At 38.3% G+C, this 25,744-nt stretch overlaps 1 protein-coding gene across 2 annotated transcripts; it reads right to left on the reverse strand.

Moving 5' to 3' along the window:
* Positions 1–11,329: 11,329 nt before the first annotated feature.
* CDC45 (cell division cycle 45) lies at positions 11,330–25,697 on the reverse strand. 2 transcript variants are annotated; one of them, XM_087754483.1, is made up of 19 exons: positions 25,560–25,697; positions 24,252–24,311; positions 23,865–23,957; positions 23,271–23,408; positions 22,549–22,692; positions 21,394–21,449; positions 20,748–20,796; positions 19,858–19,919; positions 19,411–19,461; positions 18,470–18,589; positions 17,946–18,077; positions 17,454–17,552; positions 17,031–17,192; positions 16,694–16,832; positions 16,241–16,324; positions 14,910–15,028; positions 14,374–14,450; positions 13,570–13,636; positions 11,330–12,370 (listed from the first exon to the last, which is right to left on the reverse strand). In XM_087754483.1, the coding sequence occupies exons 1-18, from the start codon at positions 25,695–25,697 to the stop codon at positions 13,572–13,574; spliced, it is 1,788 nt and encodes a 595-aa protein (XP_087610609.1). In that variant the 3' UTR covers positions 11,330–12,370; positions 13,570–13,571. The 2 variants fall into 2 exon arrangements, with proteins under 2 accessions (XP_087610609.1, XP_087610610.1); XM_087754484.1 differs by having other exon boundaries at positions 13,560–13,636.
* Positions 25,698–25,744: the final 47 nt, after the last annotated feature.

The following is a 25,744-nucleotide window of genomic DNA, read 5'->3' on the forward strand; positions in this document are numbered from 1 at the left end:
ACAAAGTTTTTTCCCCTTAGTAGAGTTACTGAAGTCTGAGCCATGTCACAATATGGAATTGACAATTTCAGTTTCAGTATCTGTTGCTACACAGGAATTTGTATCACGAGGGAAAAGGCAAACTGCAATCCTTCTCCTACACCTGTCCTGACCTGATACTGCGTTTTGTCCCTCCTGTAAGGAAAGGATGGAGATGGGCACATCAGACACACGTGCAGACCAGGCACCTCAACAACCCTGGAAAAATCTAGAACCACAAGAATGAACACAGCTACAGAGAAGGCTCCAGACAGAACCGAAGCACAATCATCTCAGAAAAGACATAACGGCAAGCAAAGCACACAAAGGATGAAACCCAACGGAACGGAGATTTGAGAGATCAGTCGCGGATCAGCCATGTGGTTCAGTCCCCTCCCTTGCACGGGCACGCGTGGTGTGAGGAGTGGACTGGTTCAAGAGACCGAGCTGGGCAAGAACAAACCCAGCAGAAAATAAGCAATGGTTTTCTTTGTCTAGCCACCATCTCGCTGCTCCACACAGTGACGTGGGCAGGCAGGATGCAGGAGCATTTACACTGCTGTGAAACTTCACTCTTTGACCTTGCAAGTGAGTCTGAATCGAACAGAAGGGTCTCAACTCGGATGAATAAAAAGAAAAAGGAAAGACATAATGAAAGTGCTTTATAATGAGCAAAGGTGGGATAAGATGCCACCTCGCTGTAGGCACCAAACTGAGTGAAACCTTCCCCTGAGGCGTCAGTGAAAATACAGACATTGTACACTGACAAATGGCTAACAGAAATGAGTCGGGAAACGGAAATGAACATATCCAGGGCAGAAGCAAAAACTAAAGAGCTCAATTAACTTAAAATGTTGGACTAAAATTAATCTGTTTCAGAAAGCCTAGAATTCCTCAAGTTGAAGGTAAAACAGGAAAGTTGCCTTTTTTTTTTTTTTTTTTTTTTTTTAACAAATAGACTAGAAAATAGCATACATAACACCTGTATACGTAAGGTGGCGAGTGTCCTGGACAGCTAGAGGGCTTTAAGACTGATCTCAGCAACGTACAAGTTTTTTGTTCTAAAAACAAAAGGATAGAATTAATATGAGTGATTGGACACTGGATAAAAACCAGCACAAGTGACTCAATATAGATGGCATCCAATGAGACTTGATACTGCTCACCTACTGACTAACTGATCTGCCACAGTAACGTCCTGCTGGGTCTCCCTGGCCATTTGAACCAGAGGCACTCTCCCTAACATCCACCCTGCTGAAGGGAGAAGGTGAGGCAAGGAGGAAATAAAAACAGTTTGAGGTTTAATGAAATAAAAGACCACAAAAATGTGCTGAATAACAAAAAAATGAGGGGTCATCACATTTTTTTCCTAAGGGCTGTAATCAGGGAGGAGGAGGAGTAGCAATTCTTAAGTGGTTTCTGCCAAGCCAATGCAGTACTTTTGGAGCCGTGTACAGTGTTGCTATCTTCGAAAGGTTGAGACAAGATACCCTTTCTAAAAAGGAAACATTTATTGGTTATTTGGAGATAGTGGAACAGATGAGTAAGCAGATACATACGTACGTGGAGACTAGTCAGAATGGGACATTAGCCAAGAACACAAACAATATCTACGCTTACTGGCAAAAAGCCTCCATGAAGAAGCGTAGAGTTGAGAGTTTATTAGATAATACGAGAAAAAAAAAAAAAAAAGACGAGTTATGAAGACAAACAATGCTGGCATCAGCTTCTACCCATGCCAAAAAGAAACATCTCTTCCCAAACCATCTTGTTGGCTCCTGTCATCCATTTGTGCAAAGGGATGAGGATTTTCAGACTGGGTAGATGGCCCCTGTGCAGCTGTGCTACATTTCATTCCCCCTTTTGTTGCAGAGACACTTTAGTGGGACACACTCCCATATCCTATTCCCCTTCCTTCGTTATTCACAGCAGAACCTTTCAATTAGCATTTCTAATAGCACCATGTAGCGCTGTCGTTTCAGGAAATGCCTGGCTGTATTCACTGCTAGATCAAGCAGGAGTCGTGCTGGCAATTCAAGGAACACCTCATCAGAGGAAAAAAAGAAATTGCTGCTGAGCTATTGTTTTCCATTTCATTTCACACACTCAAAAGAGCTCTGGTGACCACCCAGTGGGTGCCCTGAAGTACAGATTCCAAGACACCTTCCTGAGCTAGAAAGGCAAACCGGATTTACTGCTCACCCTCTATTGTTACTCAGTCTGTCTTTTCCTGTTAGCTCTTTATTTTCTATTTTTGTACTTCACCCTGTCATTTTCAGTCCTTTTCAGGTTCCTTTCTCAGTTTTGTACGCAACAGTTGGAAAGCCTCCCTTCGACAGAGCGCGCTGTGCCCCGAGGGTTTGCTGGGGGGATATTCTACAGTAGGAGCCAGCAAGACTGAGTCAGAATTCAGCAGCTTCAGCAAGGAAAAAGTCTCATATAGAGGATATGTTCATTAAGTTATTGTTCTAACTACTCCGACCTTAACACTGATATCACCTCATCTACTTACATGGCTACATTGCAAGCGGAACCAGCTGAAACAACAATACTCTTCCCCTTCTTCATGTTCACGAAGCAGCACACACTGGATTTGCAAAGCAGGTAACCATATACCAACACCCATGCACGAGCAAATGCTGTTTTTGTGGGTGTGAACGAACTACAGCCAAATAACAGGATAAAGAAACCTAAACACTTGAGGGAGATTCAGACCTCCAGTAGGAAGAACGGGAGGCAGTTTAGCTTAACATTAGAGACAGAGAACGCGTAGGTAGAAAAATCTCGTAAGGGGAGAGAGCGGGCAGACAGAGAGGAAAACTGCAGAATGGTTTGGCTTTTCTCTTCCTCAGACTGTTTTCGGTGGACAGTATTTCCCTCCCTAGACCAGACATGTCTGGGAAATTCCACCAGTGCTTTACAATACGTGCACACAGGTCTTTAAATGATTGTGCTTAATTTTTCAAAAATGTAACTTTTACATAGTCCAGAAATGGTGCGGTTCTGACAGCGTACACTCACAGAGTGCCATTAACCCTAAAGGGTAATGGATTTTACTGACAACGAGTATAAAGAAGAACCTACTGCACTGTATTTTTAAAAGCAGAAAATCTTTTCAGCCATGAAGATTTTGGCAAGCGAGAAAGTAAAGCTAGAAATGACAGATACTGCCTTTAAAGTCTTAAACTTCCTAAGCAAGATATCACCATTAGTATTAAGTGCCAAACTGCTCTAGTATTAGATAGGTACCCGAATCCTCAATTATAGATAAAACTAAACCTGGATATCGATTTAACCTAGTAAGCAATGAACATCTAATTGAGGCAGTCAAACATGGACAGTGTGAAAGCACTAACAACCTCCAGATCTGTTTGGGCGGCAATTACTCTGAGACAGTGCAGTATGGCACAGGCCAAATTGCACACCATAAAACACCACAGTTTTCACCTAAAGTATCAAGTTGCAGAATTATATCACAGCACAATTTCTGCAACTGTTAAGGTCGAGATCTTGTTTCCATTAATTTATGATTTTTTTCTAAGTGCTCTAAGATTTGCAGGACAGCCTGAATAGCCTGGAGAGCAGGCTTGCATCAGAGACTGTAGGATAACACGTTTTCAAATTTGAGATCATGTAAACAAAACCTCCCAGGATATAGTCTGCCCCACAAAGAGCGATTAGCTAGAAGCAGCCAAATGCTCTTTAGAGTTACTTTGAACTAGGTGGTTACCACTGGGGAAAAACAGAAGAAAACTGTTTGGAGAGCATCTCTCTTTTTTTTTTTTTTTTTTAACAGCTTCTATACAATGTAACAAGGCCACTTCCAGATAAAACAGACTTTCCTGAAGGAAACAGAGCAGCCTCAGGTAAAAATTTATAATGCTCATTTTTTTAAAGATGATTGTCACCCTGCACAAGAGGGAGAGGAAATTGTGGTCAGTGCATGTGTCTGAGGAGAGGAACGTATCAGACCTCAGAGCATGTTCAACCCCAGTGCATCCTGCTGTTCACAAAATCTGTTTTGCGGGCATAAACCGCACGTCCTTGCAAAGATCAAGAATGAGATACTTTTGAAAGGAAGATTCTTCACCATCTCTTTAGAGCTTTGTCCTGCAAGCTACCCTAGCTCTAATCCTGTGACCTCTTCGCAGGTGACCTGTTTCCGGTAACAGCAGATACAGAACCACAGTATCTTAAAAGCACCAATGGTTTCTCACCATCATCCTTTGAAGCAGAATAACTGAAAATGTCCATAAAGTAGGAAAACATTATAAGATAACGTTATAAGATAAGTCACTACCTCCAAATGTTGAAAATACTGAGTAATAATTAGACCTATTTAGGCAGCGTTTTAAAAATACAGACCAGGTCTCTTAGAGAAATGACTAGAGCAAGATTTTTCCTTCTTTAAATGTAAAGTCCTGTTTATTCCCCACTCTCTTGAAATGCTTTATTATAACAACCTCACTCACCTAAAAGAAGATTTTCCTAAGCCACAGGAAGCAGTCGTGCCCCTCTCTCCACCTCAATTTATTCTAGTCTGTATCAATTTGAAAATGAACTTACTTGGAGCCAAAAGTCATTTTTCCTTCCGGTTCTGCCATGCCGTGAGTAACATAATATACAAATATTTAGGAATGCAACAATCCCTTAAAAAGAGCTAGAGATTCAAATATTCACGCAGATTGCTAACCGCGAACAGTTGTCATAAGACAGCATGAGAACCTGACGTGTATTCTACAGTCCCGTTACCCGAGTCCTGAATTACTACAGTGACCACAACAGTGTTTAAAGAAAATACCATTTTACATGCTCATTCCTGATAGGCCACTGATCCAGCTAGACTTTCAGATCAGACAGGAGATAATTATTAATGGCATACTTATTTCAGGAGCCCCTTGGTGATTTCTTTCAGCAAATAAAAACATACCAAGAGCTGAATGTCCCTGTGAATTCTTTCCAATTCAATGGCAGGTGCCTCCGATTTTCCACTGACGTGCTGCAAATGAATGATTAAATGAAAGTAAATTCCACTGAGCTAAACAGTGGAAGAAGACACCAGCACCGCAGGGACTGAAAAAACAGACAAGCCGTATCAACGAGAGAAGAGGTGACTCCAAGTGCTTCACTCGGTTAAAAAGACAGCGCCTCTTTTTGTAAGCGAGCATTACCTTTTTGCAAGGGCCAGGAGGTATCATCTCAATTAAAACTGGTTTTGAAAAGAAAAGAAAGGACTCAGAATATCACAGTACTTATCTAGCACAGGTAACCTCGTTAACATCAAGGAATATCTAGAGAAATCATCTACAGTTCTTAAACAGGTGCCAAAGACTTTAGAGAAGAATGTTTTCGAACTGGGGAATACAAAAACCCCAGATCTCTTAATAAAATAAACCCAGATCCATCACTGGAAGGAATTATGTTGCGATATGGCTTGTGTATATGTTTTACCTTAGTTTACTTCATGAGGCTTGCCCACAAATTCCTATATGAAGCTCTGTACAGAGAGCTTGATTTTAATTCTGATTTAGGGATGCCTTCTGAGCCTTCGGCTCACTGAGAATAGCATGCGGAAGCGACTGCTAAATGCTTGTTTGTGATATCAAATTAGTAGACAACTCTTTACCTTCATCTCTCGTTATTGAGACCTTAACATATTGCCTAGATGTACGATTCAGTAACAGGTAGCAAGTCAAAGTAACAAGTGCCAGGGTAGCTATCCAGCAGACACAACTGCCTTGAGGGGGAAGAGGAAATAAAAATTACTCTATCACACAACAGCAGTGACTGGGAAACCTACATCCTCTGCTCTCTGTCAGACCCAGCACTATCACGAAGTTGCGTACAATTGAGTAAAAGATCTCTTCCCTACTTTGAATGTGTTTGACCTTCGTCTTGCTTCTCTAATCCTGCCACCTTCTGAACGACAAAAATAAAACCTCAAATGCTTGAAAGGAATGGGAGTCCAGTCTGAAATAAAAGCTCACATCATTTTCTTTCCCTAGTGAATGTTTTGTAATATTTCCTGCTAAGAAAGTGTTTATAACCCAAATGCTTGTGCATAAAGGTGGCACTGTACTTAGAGCTCCACCCTGGGCAGCATTTTTTCCTTAGTCCTTGAATCTGATCCAAAGGGAACTTTCAGTACCACCTTGAAGCCAACAATGCTACACAAGAGCCAAGAGGGACTTCAGTTTTTCCATGTAGAGAAACAAACATTTCACTGCTTTCTTTCCCTCTGACAAACCAGACTTACTCACAACTTTTAGAGGAATGTTTTCAAGAATATTCCTTCGCTGAGGGAATCAAAACCATCGTGACTGACATATGTACACGTAAAATCAGCGATCAAATGACGATCTTGTTTACTGTCCTGAGAACAGTCCTGAGCGGTTTACATTTTGTTTCTTCCTCAGTTGTGGTACTCTAGTGATTAGTCCACTTCGCTTTCTAGAAATACTGTTCTGTATTACTCCCATCTTTGCAAGTTAGCATACCCCAAGCGGCCGATCCAACTCAACAAAGCCATCTTGAAAGAACTCGTGTACAAAAGAGACCAATTCTAAAACTTCCCTTTTCCAGACTTGAAAACTGGGGTACTCCAGACTAGTGACTAGAGTGGTCTCTCCTCAAAAGAAGTGCGTTTTATTTCTCTTGTATTTATGGACCGCTGTCCTAAAAACGGGAGTGGAAAAAGTGAAACTGAAGCACGAAAGATGTTGGGAAACATCTCGGAGTTAGTTCTCCCTTTGTAGTCAAAGACGCTGAGATCACAGATTCTAAACATGACAATTCTAAGGTGCTTTGCCCCGCTCCCCCATTGAATTACTTCTTTCCATGGGAAACCTCATGACTGTAGAAGGAAGAAATATATACCTTCGTAGTAACATTTTTGATTGGAAAATTTCAGAAAACAAGTAAGATTAAACCTTGCTGTATACTACTACCTTTTGCTTCCCAAGCAAACGACAGAATGCAATGTACAAACTCAAGCTTTCCAGCAGTTACATTACGCTTCCTGGGACTTATCTACCTACGGTTCTGGCCCCGTTGAATTCCAGCTGCCAGGAAGGCAGTTGCCTACAATCTCTCTAGAGTACATTGGATTTTACTAGACAAACGACAACTCTCCCACAAGCCATTCAGAATTTAAGACTGCAGTGTCTCTTCCAGACCCTGTCAGGTTTACAAGCGATGATTGCTATCTACTAACATAAACTGAAATCGATGATAGAGCAGATAAAAACATCAGACTCTGAAATATCTCTGAGTTACTGCTTCTGCCATACAAGCAGTGAGAGAGTAGTCAGGGTGAGCAGTGGGAAGAAATAGCAGATACTGTAGCTAAATCTGATACGGCTCATAAACTAGAGCCCGTATCGTTGTAATGTCAACCATATTTTCATCTAAGTACCAAAGCATAAAAGGCAGTCTGAGGATAGGCATACATCCTCCTCTAGATCAAGGCAAAGCCCCTAATATCTCCAGATATTCAACCCAGGAATACTTGCTGTCCTTTATATAACAAGTTCTACAATAGCAAATAAAAATAGTGAATATTTGCAAAAGATTTGCTTAGAAGCCATTGTAGCGGCTTTTACTTCCATTAACAAGAACAGAGAAAATATAAACAATAATCTTCCCCCCAAAATTTTAGTTCTAAACTTGCAAACAGAGTTTATTAATTTTTATTTTACTATTAAGCTCTTTCACTATTTTTTGCCATCTTACATCACCAAACGATCAGAATTTACTGTTTCCATTCACTTATGCATCGTTCGGTGATGGAGAGTCTGGATTTTTCTTTTCCGTGTATTTTTCCTTACTACCAGTTTTTTAGCACAGCAGACTAATTGTGCTCTTGCTTTGACTTGGACAAATAACGACTAATAAACAGATTGCTTTCTGCATTGATGAGTGTAAAAACCAACGATAATTTGGACCACTGACAGTCAGGAGTGAGATACTGGTGTTACAGCAGCTAGAGCGATTCAGTCATCAATTGGTGCACAGCAGCTGTCACAAGGGCAAAGCGGGTGTTAAGAATTATTAAACAGAGGGACGGAGAGCAGTCAACGCTGTGATACTGGTGCATAGACTTGCGCACCCACACCTTGGATATTGTGTGCAGGTTTTGTTCTCCCCTTTCTGAAAATGATTTAGAGAAGAGCAACCATGATAATCAAGATGCAGAACAGCTCCTGTAAAAGGAAAACATTAGGCTGCTGTTCTTCAGACTGGCAAGAGATGACTGTGGGGAATATAAAAAAGGTTTACAAAGCGAGGAGTACACAGAAGGGCAGGGACTACAAAGCATCAAATAAGCTAGCAATTGGCAAGTTGAAAAAAATACTAAAAAACTTGTAGTTTTTCATACAGTATCTCGCTAGGTTGCTAATCGGCTCGCTACAGAATACTGCACAGGCTAGAATTTTACGAGGATTCAGCAGGAAGCTATCCAGGTTCACAGATCACTACTGACAGTTTCCAAATACACAGAAACCACACCTGCTTCAGGATGTCCTTGAGTACGAGAACTGGGAGAGTTTGTGGTTGTGTGTGGAAGGAAGCAGCATATGCAATTGCTTTGTTTCTATATTCTTCCCTAGCACCTGCTTTTGGCATTATAGAGGTCAAGATACTGATTCGATGGCCCGCTGCTCTCCCCCCATGGCTGTTATTACCACGTTTAAAGTGGTATAGACCCAGTACATACGAGAAAGTTGTAAAACTTTTTCATTTTCATTTTTTTCTTGAGAGAGACAGTAAAAGGAGTAAGAATTAATCCTCACCCACTATGCAACCCTGATCTTGGTTAAGTACAAGTCTATTAAGTCACAGTTCTTCTGGGGAAAGGGATTCACTTTAATTCCAATCAAATGAGGTTGTTACTGTGCAATTTCAATTATGTCTAAATTTATGACCCCAGAAAGAAAGCGGCCATGGATCACTGTGCAGGAACGGTATCATTTGGTCAGCTTCTTCAGCTACTTCAGTACTTTGGTATTTAAGGATTTTCATTATTTTATGGTCTTAAAAAATTAAAACATTTTAAAGGATTTGTTTCATACTTCTATTGTTCTCTAAAACAGATTAGCAGCGGCAGAAATAATTTAAAGAGCTGATTTATGAGGGTACTATTACAGTAAGCAAACACAGCGGAGGAAAAAGAGTTACTGCAGCTCAAATATAATCCGTAGGGAATGTTTCCATTTGTATTCAGACATGGCTAGGTGGAATGTCACCATACATCTAAGAGGGTAAGCCGATTTCTTAGTGCTCTAACTATTTATTTTAAAATGACTCGTTAGAGCCACATTTTCTGTTTGGGCAAATAAATCAAAAGCGTAATAATCTCTTCACGAAGAGATGTCAAGAGTTCTTGGCACAGAGTCTCTGTCCCAACACTTAACTGTAAGAGGTGACCGTTTTAACCAGCCTACACAACAGAGCTGCAGTGAGCCATTCAAACCACCCATTTACTGCTGCTGAACTGAGCTACTTTTATATCTGCACACTGGGGACTCCACAATTTTGGATTTTCCTGTATAATGATTCTCCAAGTAATATTAACATATTCATCTACAAACTCTGTTGCATAGAATAAACTATTTAAGGAGTGTCTGATACTATTTTGCGTATTGTGAAATGTTGACATGCAAAAGTTTTACCTATTGGTAGAGACTTCTTCAGGTTTCCACACAGATTTAATAACTTTCTTTTTACATGGTATTCAGCATTCCTGACTGATTTTGGGCCACATTTGGATGACCTTGGGATCAGTTCAACAGCTGATCAATTCTAAAATTTGCAAAAGCATTCTTGGCACCTCCAGTAGATCTTGGGAAAACTAGAACCTTAAAACCCACCAAAAACCACAAAGCAGTGAAGGAGGGACGAGGGAAGCTTATTCTCCATGTGACAGATCCACAGCTTCAAGCTTGCACATCTGTTTGGAGGACGAAGAACCTGCCAGTAAAGCAATTACCAACACATCCCAGCATAAAAACTAGCTCCCATTTCTCATCCTCCCAGCACAACGCAATATGCTGGAGCTAAAGGGTGCACGTGCCTGAAAATTTGTTCATTTTTCATTACATGACAGTCACCTACTAAAACAAACACACACACACACCCCCCAACTTCCCTCTTCGTTGCAAGGCAAGATCTGTATTTATCACAACAGCAGGAAAAGGTGGTGGCAGTAGAACCCAAACATGCCCTGAAAGGGAAATGGAGTAAATACCTCAAGTTCCAGGAGAGGGACGAGGGATGCAACAGCAATAAGAGCATAGATGAGGTGAGATGAAGGGGTTCACACGGAGCTTCTAATGAGAGGGTGGAGAAAAAAAACAGGAAAACCAAAACCCCAAACAAGAAGATAAAGGTAACGGCCTGCTAAGGTACCCATCAAAACTATTCCATGTGTTGAAAACATAGCACTAAATGTAACCAAAGACAGAGATAGTAATGAAACTGAGAGGTTACGTGCCCATGCTTTTCCTCACAACACTTTTCTTCCCTGTCTAAAGGTTTTGTACAGGGAGAAAATGAGGAATTTAGTTGGTTGTTTAGGATTTCCTGACAGAGGGCCACTGAACCATGAGTCAGAGATCCAGGATGTGCAAGACCTTTTACTGAGCAAGCAGACCATGCAAGTAAAAATTCACTTTTACCCAGCACACGTTATTCATTCCATACACATGATGGTGGTCTCACACACCGAAGCACATTGTATTTACTGCTACACGTACCCATATTTTTCTCTGATATTTCCATCTAGAAGCATGAAAGCCCTAAATATATGACAGGGCTGAACTAAAGTTCCAGCCATTTAGTGCTGTGGAATGGCAGCGATTCTTTCGTGACAGGTAAGTTTAAGATAAATTTAGGAAATTCACTTGACTCACTCAGCAGTTTGCAACTGGAAGATAAAGTGAAAATATTTAGAAGTGCACTTCAGTATCACGTAGACTCCTAGCTTTTACATTGTAATCATGGCTTGTCACTGGTATCAGTGTTCAAAAAAACCAACACAAACTTGTGTGTTTCCATTTCCTGACTTAAAGCACACTAATCTACCTCAGAAATGTAATAAAATTACTGTATTGCCAATACTACCTAGTAAACACGCAAAACCAAAAGGTGGCATTATGGTTTATCTTAGGAAGCACAACTTTTTGCCCACTGCAGCTCGGCACAGGGATTTTACTCAGATAAGATGAAAATATTTGGAAAAAAAACCCAAACAAAACCCAACCCAAACTTCTGTTTGAATAAAAATATATAGTTTAATTAGCTTTCTGTTGGCTACATTTAAATCACATTTAATATTAAATTAACCTGTATTAAGAATCTGTACAAAGTAGGGTATAATGATACATAACCTTTACATGTTCATTATAATACATGAAAATATTGAAGTCACACAGAATTCAAGCAAACATTGCAAGAAGAAAAAGAATTCCAAACATACACATATACATACCCACGCAATGCAGAGCAGGGTAAGTCTAACAAGCAATACCATTTCATATGACCAAAGCGAAATGAAATCTCCATTATGGAAAAGGATTGAGCTACTCTGTCGATATTTATAATGCTACAGTCTACACACAATTATCTTAGTATTTTAGACTCTTTCCAGGAAAATTATTCCCAAAGCCAAGCTACAAGTGACAATATAGTATTACAATGCATGACTAAAAATGCTTTACTGACACCGGAATTCCCCAGATTTTTCATTCGGTATTTGGCAGTTACTCAGTCCTTGGATTTTAAAAAGCCTTAAAATCTTAAAACTTGTCTCACAAAACAGTTATTTCAATTAAACTACAAAGACCTCAGCCTGATAGTACTAAAAACCAGTTTCAACATTCTAGAAATTCAAGCAGAGTTTCAAGAAGTTTCTTATAAAAAAAATAGACAACAAGCATACAAGACAATTTTAAAAGAACATTTGAATGGTAATATAACGGTAATATAAATACGGAACTTCTTCAAAACCTATTTTTTTGTTATTAGCCAACAGCTACACATCACGGGAGCATGTCTACTAATAAAAGCAGGCTTGACAAATAGAAGTCCAATTGGCAAATACTCCTAGTTGACACCTTTTGCCATTACGAGTACGGGATCTTTACAAACAAGCAGTGCTCAATATCTGTGTGGAAGGTTAAAATCCTTTTGACCTCCCAAGAGGCATAAGAACAACAGTCCAGGCCTGTACCGGTACATTTAAGAGAAAGCAAGACGATACGTCACAATTGCAGCACCATGACCTTTGGAACATCCGAAATAATTTCAGAGCATCTGATCCTCAGCTTCCAGCACAAGGAGCCAAAAAGCACCACTGTATAACAAGGGCAGAAGACAAACTGAAACAATCAGTAGTCACAGTGTAACGAAAGAAATAAACAGGCATAGAAATCTTGGAAGCCGTGCCTGACTACGCTGTCTAACAAACAACAACTGCAGCTGTTGACCCACTGTTTCAAACTTATGAGTGAACAGAAGAAAAAAGAAATTGTAGCTTTGATACCCATTGAAAAATGTAAGTCATATTGTCATTTGTCTAGGACTACCAACATTCACAGGCTGTTGTTAAAGTCTTCATCTTACTCCTTTGCTTTCCTATGTACACCGTAAAGATAATCTTCTGAGACTACTTCACATGTTAATACTAAAGACCAAATCTTTATGTAGGCATGAAGAAGCCACGAGGTGCTTTATATACTTTCAAACAGTCTTACAGGCTGTCTAAACAGTCTTTACAAAACAATTTAGCGTTTGGCTTCTTCTCTGGGAGAAAGCAAGCTATCCCCACCCATCGCTGCAGAATAAATGCACACACAAACCAATAAAAATAGTTCATCATTGAAAAGCAGTGAAGATTTGACGGCAATTGTGACAATTTGACAGTCTCATCAGATCTACAGTAAAATCTGTCTTGCCCTAAGGTAGCTTTAAAACAGACTTTGAACTAGTGTGAAGCTAGCAGTCACAACTACAAATGACGACTTATATCCCCGTCTTTATTCCAGATAAAAACTACACCCTAACATAGGCTACAACCTTAACACTGTGAAAGAAAAATGCAAATTCCACGTTAATGTCAAAGCCAAGAACGACACTGCTATGGCCAAGGCTCCATCCTGAGCTCAAACAAGCCATCAGAATTAAAAGAAGAAGTCGGTACCAGAGTATCAACTACAATTAGCTAATATCTCCCTTTCTGTCACAACACAAACAGCTGCTCCTTTTCCAGCTGAAGTTAAGAAGCCACAAAAAGTTAAGAACAATGGAAGAGAAGCTTATGGATGATGAAACTTAAATAAATCTCCTCAGGAGAAAAAAAAATATTCCGCTTGTACATTGTCTGTCTCCTCCCCCCCAAAAAACTATTGTAAGAAACTCTTATCTTCAATTTATATTTTCACTAGAAGTTGCCGCATTTTCTTAGAACATTTGACAGATAATCTACGAATGTCATTTGGTTACTAGCTTGATTTGTAATTAATTTCTTAATTAATCCTCCTTACACTGTCTTACCATTAGGACAAGAGAGAAATGAGTGCATCCAGAAATTTGCTCCGGTCTTCTGTTTTCAATTCAATTACTAAAATATGAAATATTTTATTACAAGATGCAAATAACTGAAAGATATACTAGATGTCACACTTGAAGAATATTAAATTCCAGGTATACTTATTTATATTCATAATCAACTTTAAGAAGGAAAAAGAACCTATTTATTTGGACAAAAGGCAAAGCACATCGTTTATTTTGCTCATAGATTTCAGCAAAGTCGGATTTCTAGGTGCTCACTACATGATATAGCTGCCACTTTTTAAATCTAGGAATGCTTCTTTGTGTGTTCCACACGCGTATATAAGTATGTATTATTAAAAACTGCCTCTTTTGTAAGCATATACAAAGACAGTTATGCAACAGGATTTGCCTATCTCGTTTTTCAAACAGACAATAAAGAATGCGTCTTGTAACATGAATACTATACTTGGTTTGGCTGCTAAATATAAAAACCCTCACAGATAACCTCACAGATTTTAAACTGAAGCGCACATATGAAAATCATTACTCCATGCAAAATGTAGATCGTCTCAAAAAGATACACAAGCCTCTGCTTAGTAGTTTCTAATTTCTGCACAACAAGATAGAACTTAGACAAAGATTGACAAATAATGTGGTTTGTGTTTATGCTAGACTCAGGAATAGTGTATCACATACACACCATCTAAGGCATACACATACCGTCGTTATGCTTTACGGAGGCTGCGTAAACACTGACCCCTAAAGGACTCTCTGGTGAATGAAATAAGCGGTAGCATTACTCACTTGACATGTCGAAATGGTTGTGTAAAGTCCTAGAATTGGTACTGTCTGCAGCTTTCTCAAATGCTCTTCCAAAAAAGCTAGAAGACGAACAGAAATACGTATGAGCGTTACAGAAAAGGATACATTTACTAAGGTAGAAGTATGGAACTTTCTCCTTATTGAGAGCTGAAAATGTCTTCCAGGTGTTTTTCACGTGCCATGTATTCAACAGACACCTCACTTACTCAAGTGCAAAAATCTTAACATGGCAGGCTTTAAGAAATGAAGTCATGGGTCATATAGTGAACTATTGCCCTCTTTTAGAGACAAAGAAATAGTTAAGAGGGAAGGCAAAAAAACTTGCAAGGAAGCTGGGGAACATCTGTATCCTCTCTCAAAGTATCTCAGGCATACTATGTACAAAAAGCGTGTTTCTAGAGAAGGATACAATTCAAGTCAACATAGTGTTAAATAGGTACAGGAAAGATATGTTTCCTTCCGAGCCACGAAAACTCTATAGATAACCTTTAGTAAGAACTTTTAAACAATATGCTTACTTCTTTTTGTCAGAGCTTTCTGTCTCCGGAGGAATCCCCACCATGATCACAGTTCCCTGTTCAACATCCATTGGTGCAGCCATTATCAGTGGCAGCAATTTACAACGCTTGTTTTTCGTCTGGAAGTCAGAAAGCCTCTTTGTTAGACAAAACTCAGGAAACAATTTAGTTTCAGCTCTCCATGTGAGCTAGTATTACAAATATTCACCTAAGGATACAGCTATAATGCAGTTTCACAGAAGGTGGTTTCTTTACATAATCTCTTAATCCCCTTCTTTCTTACAGTAAGTCACTTTACAGACCAATAGAAATTTCAGTTCTTCTCTGATCTTGCATTTCATTTTAACACAGAAATGATATAGACAGACAAGATATGATTTACAGTAAAGAAAAAAGCTCTTAAAAAAACCATGGGTATGGTTATCTAAAAAAGGTATGGGTATCTAAAAACTTTCACTGGGCTTAATTTTTTGCAATAATAATTTTACATGGAAACACAACAGATAAAACTTTGACAAACACAGTCTTCCCTAGAAATTATTTTCCCCTGTCATATTGTTTTATAGCAGTGAGCTGTAACTTCAACAAATTTTGTCATTGAATTAAATCAAAAAATAATTATGAAGATTTTAACATTTTTAGACACTTAAGTAAATGAAACAGGTTTGTTTAAAGCGTTCTGCTCTTAAGGTAAACGTTTTGCAGTGAGTTTTAAAGATGCTGTCCTGCTCCTAGTGGCAGACTAGTTATTCACCCTGTCTAACTTTCAAAACGAGGACAGACAGATGCAATCTGATGAGGATGGACCACCATAAATTACATTTACAAATTAGGAAGTGCTTACTGTGAAGACAGTTCTCAATCTTAAAACCTCATTTTTATCCGAATTGTGTAACTAAAAGCTCAAAAGATAAATGCAATTTAATTTCAGTTACATTAGTTGTAAAGATCAGAGGATTTTATTTAAACAGACACAGAAATCTTCAGGTAACAATCACCAGTCCTGCAATACTGCTTGTTTTTGTGTCAGGTTAACTTTCCGAAGTCCATATTTAGTGATATGCTCCCTCAAAACGTACAAAATTACACAAAGATTTTAGATTGTAAAGTATCTTAGTAATGAAAACTCTTTCTAATGCTAGGAAGTCTCCCAGGCAGATATTTTTCCTAGAGCAGCATTCACAGATGTGCTAAAATTATCCAACTAATTAGCAGAAAAACATTATTAAGATTTTCATATATTTTTAATAAATCAACTGCAAGTATCCAACAGAAGAATAATAACTACACAGGCCAGAAGTTAGTTAGTCAAAAGCTTTTGATTTACTTACAGAGCAAACAAATGATTTGAGTAAGTATTTACTAAGCAGGCACAGAGACACTGGTTTGGAAAACAGTTTCACGTCTGGTGTGCCCTAGGAAAAGAAGAATTATTTCAATTACAATCCAAGATGATTTACTTAATTTTAATATCTACTGACATGTCTAAACATTTTGCGTGGCTCAGAGAACACTATCAAGAACCATTACAATACCGGAGTTTGATCTCACCCACTTGACTTGGATCTGAAGCCCTCCCCCCTCTGAGAGGACTGATTCTTCCTTTGGGAAGGTCAGAGCAGATGTCAACACTGACCCAGCGGAGGACAGCACAGTATAGATACAAGGTTCTTTCTGGCAGAGTCATTCTTACTGAGTCAAGCAGTTAAGAAAACAGTGTTATTCGACTATGAGACAGCCAAACATGACAGTCAAACGAGACAGCCAAAAATTAGAATTCTGACCTCCATGAGCGAGCAATAGAGAAAAGGCCCCTGAGAAATTACAAGGTTGGTGCAAATACAGCTGGCTACTGTCTGCTGAATGGCACGTAACTGCTTTTTGGCTAGGTCCAGCCCTTGGTGCAGTTTGTCCAGGTTACCCCTGCAACAGAAAGAATAAAAATAATAAACACTTTCATATAAAACTGAAGTTTTTCACACAAAAGTGAGACCTCTCTGAACACGATTCACAGCAATATTTTTATTTTTCAATGGCTTACAAAGCATCAATGCATCTTTTAGATACGTAACCCACGTTCCCTAAATAAAACTGTAAAAGGAAGAGACATATTTTCAGCACCTGGAGAGACTGTCCAAAGCTTTAATGAAATTAGTTGTTTCGGGTCCCTCTTTCTCTATATTCTCCATGAGAGAAGCTGTTGCATAAACTATATCACTTGCTGAGAACTTGTTCTTAAAGCCAAAGTGAATGCTGAAGGTCTGAACTCTTAAATCTTTCATTCTGCAAAATGAGGTAAAACCAGTACAGATTATTAACATTATCAGCATTATTATCAACATTGACCAGCCATCTCCTCAGCATGTTAATGTTAAGAACATGAAGACAAATCATATCCTAACATTTGCAATGAGCCTAGTATTACTTTGTCAATCTAAAAAACATATTTTTTAAAACAAGCTGTTACATCCTCTTCATACAAAAATATTTCAACGTAATTGAAAAGTACTTTCAGATAAAGCATTTGTATTTAAAACAATGTACCCAAACTTGTTTGCAGATTCTTCAATCATTTCCCGAAGATTTTCTTTCAAAGACATGTCCATGGAATTAAACTTCTGTTTCACTTGCTTCAAAGGCAAACTGAGAAGGAAAAAATACATTGATAGGTATGCCAGAAGAAACAAATATTTTGCCTTCCTTTCATAAGGCTTTCTTCATATTAGATAATGTAGCAAGTTAAGTGTGACTAAGCTTGTTTGTGTTCTTTTTTCTTGAGTCATTGAAAAATGGATGTGAGAAAGCATAGGTTAATTACTAATCTGCTACTCCATAAAGGCATACAGCTGAAGCATTCCTCGTACGCCAGGACACAAGCTGCATAACAACTCACAGAGACACTGCAACCTACGCAGAGCCCCACAATCATATTTAAAAACTAACTAGTTGAGTACTCGCAAGATGTATTATCAATATTTTTCCATAATTCATTGAAAAAATTATCCTTTAATCAAGACTCAGAGTTTTATAACTCACCCCATGTCAGCCAAAAACTCCTGGAGCCTCTTCTGCCCTTGTACGGACCAAAGCTTAAGGCTAGCAGAGGTATATGAAGTGTTACAGAGACTTTCATATAGTGACCAGTGCTGATAAAGTGCCAGGCGCAGACTGAACAGGAATTATGGGAAATAATTATGAACACATACATCATTTGAAGTTACAAATAGTAACAAAACTCCACAACTGGTAGGTAAGTCTTCAGTTGCCCTTATATATTGCATCTCTCTACTACATAAGGTACAGTTAGAAGCTGCAGGTGCGTGTAACACAAGATGAGCAACATTGACTTGTAACTAATTCTGAAAGGTTAAGCTGAACTGAGGCTACACGAGCTACTGAAAGAGGGATTCATGTTCAACAAAACATTCAAATCTCCATTTCTTTTAATTCCATTTTCAGCAGCAGAGATGGTGCTGGGATTTTGTTTCCCTGGATAAAAACTCAACTGAGGTTCACCAGGTGGGCAGAGTTCCTTTTCCCCAGATCTTATGCAAGGATACTCGTATTCAAATGCTATTCGCATGCAATCAATTGACAGAGAATTTTCCTCATCCTCATTGCGGTGGTTATGGCGAGACACGTGACGCTGCAGGATTCCAATATCAGTCACATACTTCATTCTTAAACAAAACCACATTTGTTACTTCGCTTTCTTCCTGTGTATTTTTGTACTTGATCATGAGAACACAAAAATGCTTCCTAAAGATTACACATTGGCCAGTCAGCAGCGTGAAAACTGCAGATAGATCTCAAAAAAAAAAAAAAAAAGGCAAACTAACATATTAAATAATGTACTTTCAATATTCAGCCATACACCTGAGGAACTAAAGCTACAATAAAACCAATACAGAGAGACAGATAGACCGACCAATGAAATTACTTACTTATTACATCTATCTCCTTAAAAACATCAGTGTATTAGTAACACTAGAATACCAGAATTAAAGTCTACGTATGCACTACTAGAATTCTGAAGGTATCTAGTAGGAAATAAAAACAAAGAAGAAAAAAAAAAGAGAAATCTGAAACTCATTAACTAAGACTGGAAAGGAAGCTGGAGGATACAGAACATACAATTTTTTTTTTCCTTTAATAAAACTGTATCAGGGTCATATTTCCATAAACTACTATTAAACAGCATTTCTTCCCGGATCAGAAGTGATTGTTGTATAATTTTGTGAAAAATACAGTTAGTTTAATAATTCTGAATAGTAGAAAAGGAAAATGCATTTTTTTCTGATGTATATTCCCATTTTTGGAAGGCATCAGATCACATTGTTATTAAGATATTTAATGTCACTGTTTATTAATTATCTTGTATTACATTAATTCCCACATTTTCTGATCTCTGTTAATTGCTATTAGTTACTCCTAAAAACAATTAAAAGATAGATAAATTAAAAATAATAGTAAGGATAAATTAAAAAAAAATCTTTCTTACTGAGTGATTTTATCTTGGACCCATTGATCTGTTAGGCCAACAATAGCCCACCTAAAATTGGGGGGGGGGGGGGAAGAAAAGGAAAAAAAAATGTTAAACCAAAAAATATTCCAGTACAGTATATTGTATTTAACTCTCTAAGTATGTAACAGAACAAGTCAGAAACACTGTTCACCAACTGTATAGACGTTAAGAACAAAGCTATATGCTACTATTCCCCCTGTAGCAGACATACACATATAGTGCCATCCTCCCTTTTTCAGCGCAAAAATCTATTGGTTGCTGGTAATTAATTTACACAGATGTGTCCTCCAGTTCAAGACATACATCCACTCACGAAATAAACTGAAACTTTATACTGAAATCAAACAGTTTTGGGAAATCTTGCCTCTCTTTACTATGGGATTAAGCTTCTAGCCTCTATGAAAAATGTTGATGGAACCATACCACAACATGTCGTTCAAGTCTTTAGACATTATCCATGCCAGATCAAACATCACCATCGCAGACTGTACGAGGGAAAAGCAAAAAGAGAGGATAAATGAACACAGAACTGTCACTTCATTAAACAAACAGAACACGGGTAAATTTGCCAAGTACTAGCATGTTACTAAAGCTCTAGAAATCACACTGGAGTCTGACAATCTGCCAGTGTCGTAACTTCTAAGATACTAAGTAGGCGGAAAAATATTTTATACAGCTCTGCAAACCTGCATTATATATAAAGCAGCACTTAAAATATAGAAATAATCAGACAAGAGGCCAAATGACAGAAGGAACAGTTTGATGTCCTAAGTGTTAAGTTTGAAATATCCTGACACTTTGAAAACTTCGAAAGGCAAACAAGCTGCCTACATGCTAGTGTCTTTTTGCAAGGGTATTTTGTGCAGAGGTAGATACTTTTGTCAAGACCTAAAAAAATTCCACTATCATAATTTTTTTTTATGCCAGCATTAAAGATATCAAACAACAAAAATTATAATAGTTCTGGTTTATCATTTCCCACCACTGTTAACATTACATTAGCCACTGTGACTCAGTCGGCTGGTGTCTGCCAGCCTACCAGTATCGTTTCTATGATGTATCTAGTTAATTAATGGTAAAATTGAACGTACACAACCAGAAAGCATTAAACTGCTATGTCAAACTACTTGTACATCTACGACGTATCTTATAGATAATAAGACATAAAAGTAACAAGATACAACAATATTATTATAATGCATAGTATTATTAGGCAATTATAACATTGTATTAGATTATTATAACACTATATATTGTCCAATTACCTTTACATTGGCACCTTGTGTTTTTCTGGCAAACGAGTTTATACTTACCGAGGTCCCATGGTATTCATATTGCTCATAATCAAAAAGAATTTCTCGTCTAAAAAGGGAAAAAAATCCTCATTTGACTAAGTGGGGAACTGGTCATTGGATCCAATTAAAAATATAAGACAGGAATTGTAAAATAATATTCAAATTTCATTTTAGCAATTAAAAAAAATTAAACTTGGGCTAGAAATTGTTTTTCGGCAAGGCAATGAGATTTTAGTAGCAATGTGGAAACCACACTGAAATGTACTCATAAAAAAGGAAAAATGTATTAAATCATTATTCCTCAAATCCCATTTTCTTATTGGATTTGTTCCAGCTCATTCCTATTGACAGTAGTGGGATTGTAAAGGAAGAAAACAGAAGCACAAATTTCACCCTAAGACAGACAAGATCAGAATACTACAGCGACTTAAAAGTGAAGCAATGCACCCATTGCTACTCAAATTTATAAATTACTGTTTATAACTATCCTCCACTTAAATGTTTTATTTTTATATAGTAAATCTCTCTCTCTACTTTCTGAATAAAGTTAGAACTAAAGCATCTTGCAAATCAAGCAGCATAGTATCATGTTTCTGTATTCTCAACAAGATTTTAATCAAATAAGATAAAGAAAAAGAGATACAAGCAACATAAAGTTACAGACCTGCGTGCCTCCCATTCTCGCCTTTGTCGTCTTTTCATTGTTCTCTCTATGACATCCTGTAAATTAATTTGAATGTTAAAAAGCTAGAAAAAATACTCTAGCGGATCAGCACCTATCCAGATACTTTAATGACTAAGTCTTCATTAGAAATAAGAATTATTCCTATTAACAACATCTAATAAGAAAAGTATTATCTGTGCTAGCATTTATTTAGCACGTTCTTAACGTTCTTAACAAATAAAAAGGTCCAAAACACAGTATTTTCAACACTGGCAGCATTGCATCCTACCATTTTATAACATAAGAATGACACTGATGAAAAATAAAGACAAGATAATTAATGAAGCTCAGAAAAAGAGGCACTCACTGTATAGTTAAGCTCCATAAATGGCATCATCAGCTTGAAAACTCAAAGAAATCAAAAAGGTATTTGTGAATGTTCAAGGTTTGAAAAATAGCTTTTGTGCACACTATTTACAGATTTTCCTTTGAATTTCTGATATCTGGTTTTGCTGAGTTAGGGCCCTTTGTAGATTAGTAGGAAAAAATGTACAATATTAATAGAAAATTAATATGAAATATATATTAAATCTGAGAATGTCTTAACATTTAATTGTTCCTTAATATTACTAGCCTTGTGCCTTTGCTTCCTTGTATGGTACAAATAGAAAATACGCTACAAATTTAATTGTTTGGCAAATTTAATCGTTTGTGTCTACCATAATACACTTCTGTTAGTTTACTGCTACAAGGACAGACAAAACGTATTGCTAAATTATTTGTGAGCTTCTATCTCCTCAAACAATTATTTAAAAAAAGACATTTATGTCTAAATAAATTGTTTTGCTAGACTGAAAAGCCCAGAGCACATAATCAGACATAAATCTCTTTATACAAAGAGAGCATTATTCATAATCAAGTTCAAAACATGTTTTTTTACAAGGAGAAAATATTTCTGTGCAGTTCACATAAATAAACATTTTGTGTATGTGAAACTCTATTGGTTGTAGTAGATTATTTTTAAATCCTACACTTGAATTTGTGATCTAATGGAACATAATTTTTAAACTCAAATGTCATTATGATGATGATGTAAAGTATATGTAATAGCTGTTTTATTTTCCTTCTTTTCACAACAAAGCAGCAGAAACACACCTCTTCGAAACGCCTGCGTTTCTCTGTAGGTTCTGACCCGTCACTTTCATTCTCTGAGTCCTCTTCTTCATCCTCTTCATCTCTGAAGATATCATCATAAGCAGGAACATCGAGATCATCATCTTGTTTAACTAACAGCTTAATCTAGCAAGAAAAACAAACGTATTAAAGTATCTTATTTAGTGATTAAAACGCATTTCAAATGACAAATGAGAATACTTCAGATACTTCGTAAGAGAAACTAAAAATTCATTTTGGCTGTGATCGATTCCTGACATAACAAAAATATTGCTTTTTAATGCAAGACCATACCTATTTATACAAAATAACAGTAAAAAATTTATTCCTTTGTTACAGCATTACTGAAAGAATTATTTTTTACGCTTGTTGAAGTCATGTTGTCAAATAATTTGTGCTTAATACTCAAATTCTAGGTGTTGCTAGCTGCTGAGAGATAATACATGTTACATTTTGGAGGCTGTTTATCCTCTGATTTGTAGCAGTTTGATTTATAGCAACATGATTAACAGGTGCTTACTACTGACAACTATCACGCTGCTAATGGTATATATTTTATTACTGAAGACAGATTTTTTTCTGATCACGTACATTACTACTGCAAATATCCATTAATACTGCTTCCTCACCTACTAGCTAACACTGTAAGCAGTTCAGCAAAACACAGAAAACGCAGATGATTATTATGAAAGAAAAGCACTTACCTGTGTGTCATTGTAAACATTCACTACATTGATAGGTCTGTGGCTGTCACATACAAAAAAAAAAGTGTCTTCTTCAGGCTGCAAGATCTCCAGAAGGTCAACGTTGGCACCACAATTAATAAGAACAAAATATTTGAACTGCAAACAAAAGCAAAGGAGGGAAAAAAAAAAAAAAAAGCTTTTTACTTCAATTAGCAGGAAACATGGAAGACTGAAAACACCTTTACAAAACCTCCAAAGCACTCATTGTTGCCAAAACTTGTATTTACTTTCTGATATTTGATGTCTCTGAGGAGGAAAAAAATTTGTAAGACAAAACCCCAAATTCAGGGATGTTGGACATCCACTACTACCACCTTTTAGATCTCAAAAGGTGTGCAAACTTAATTTGACTCTATCAAAATTATACCATATTAGTTTGAGCTGATGTAAGAAAGTTGGCAAGTTTGTTACTGGTATGTTAAAATTTAACCACTGTTTTGAGGTAATCAATAATAATAATTAAAGAGCTGACATTTTAAGCTGGGGAAAGGGAAAAAGTGCATGTCTATATAAGATGAGCTGCAACTTTAAAAGTTTCCAGTATTTTTTCACCTGATCTTTATGCTCAAGAAAGGCAGTTTCAAGTTCTTGCCACCCAGATACTGGGACGAGTGTATACTGCACATGATCACATTGAAACAAAGCCTGAAACGAAGGAAACGGCTGTTAGCAAAGGTGAGGGGAAACCTCTTCTACAATGCTATATCATGCTGTAATTCTATTTCATACACATCTTTACCTTAAAGACATCCCAAATGACAAATCTACATGAACTTTGGGAGTATGACTTACCAGTTTTCAGTGTCATAACTCACGGAAAAAACAAGTTACAAAAGCAGATTAAATCTTCACCCTTTCCCCAGTTCAAACCTATTAAAAGGATCCCAGGGCATTTTTTCTTTTACTGTTAGCCTACAGTGACAATGAACAAAGACTTACTTGGAGTATTTTACAAGCACATAACGCATCAACATCTGAAGCAACAAGAAGAAGAACACGCTGCAAAAATAATAAAATAATAGCATTAATATATTAACATAGCGCCAAATCTCACGTGCCGGTACATGAAATGCGTAGATCACTGTGAGACTAGAAAGTAAGAGATTTACGCAGAGATCATGATAAGCATAAACCTGGATTGCTTCTCAATGGACAGTACAACCAAAACTAACCAATTTGGATCCCTGTAAATATGAAAAATAAACAACTCCACATACCCAAAATATGTCAGCTGCTTTGAGGAAATGTAATTATTCAGACTCCTATGAACCACACGTAGTTTTGACGGTTCAAAGCTAGTCTGTCCTAAAACTGTTTTCATCGTGTCTAGAAAGGACTAAGTTTTCAGCATGGGATCTGGAACAGTTTTGACTAAAGAAAATCCGAAGCAAAAATAAGAGCAAGGCAACTCTTGAAATAACTTTTATTTAGGCAAAACAATTTATCTGCTGTTTTTTTCAGGATTTTTTTTTTTTTGAGATTTTGCTCACAGTTGGAGAAGTTGAGGGAAATGCTTTCATTTCCACAATCCATAATATAGTTTCATAGGCAGAAATACTAAAAGGCCGTCCAACAAAAGCTTTACCACTTCAGTGTACACATCTACGCTGAAGAAAGTTAAGCAAACTGTGGGTTAAAAAGGAAAGTAGCCAACCAGACCTGCTACGAGAAAGACTGCAAGAGAAACTTCAAAGAAGACAGAATACAAAATTTAGCGTCTGGGCAAACAACTTCAAAACAGTTAAGGTATAAAGAAAAAAAATAGATCTAGAGATGCCTTGGTTAAACAAAAGGTCCACAAGAACACCCAAAGCACTTGCGAGAAAGGCGGTGGGCTGGAAAGCCTCTGCCGAGACCTCGTCGCGCTGGCAGCAGCTTCGGCTCGGGTTTCCAGCGCCGCAGGCGCGCTCGGGAAGGGCGTTCGTACAACCCGGGCTGACTGGCGGGCCCGCCGCCGTCAGCCGCGCATCCGCCGGACAGCGGCGCTCCCCGCTGCCGGCCCCGACCCCGGCAGCCCCGGGGACGCGGGCACCCCCGCTCCCCACACCTCCCACAGCTCTAGGAGGGCCAGAGCGCCTCAGCCGCCGCAAACCGAGCCGGGGAGGCCCCGGCCCCAGCCCCGCTCCCTGAGGCGGCGGGAACCGCCGCAGCCCGGCGGGGCGAGGCCTGAGGGGAGGCGGCTCCGCTCGCCGCCGGGACGCCCGGGGTGACACCACCCCCTCGCCGGTCGCGGCCCGCCGCCCGCACCTGGCTGACAATCACGTCGTAAAACTCCCGGCGGCAGTCGGAGACGAACATGGCGGCGACGCGAGAGCGGCGGAGAAACAGCGGCAGCCGCAGCCCGCCCCCACTCAAACTGGGCGCCAAACCAGCGCCGCTTCCCATTGGTCTTCTAGTCACGGCGCGCTGGCCAATGGAACAGCGGCCGTCCC

This window comes from Nipponia nippon, unplaced genomic scaffold, assembly GCF_047370975.1.
Source record: "Nipponia nippon isolate SJK-2023a ecotype South Korea unplaced genomic scaffold, ASM4737097v1 scaffold_18, whole genome shotgun sequence".
NCBI lineage: Eukaryota > Metazoa > Chordata > Aves > Pelecaniformes > Threskiornithidae > Nipponia > Nipponia nippon.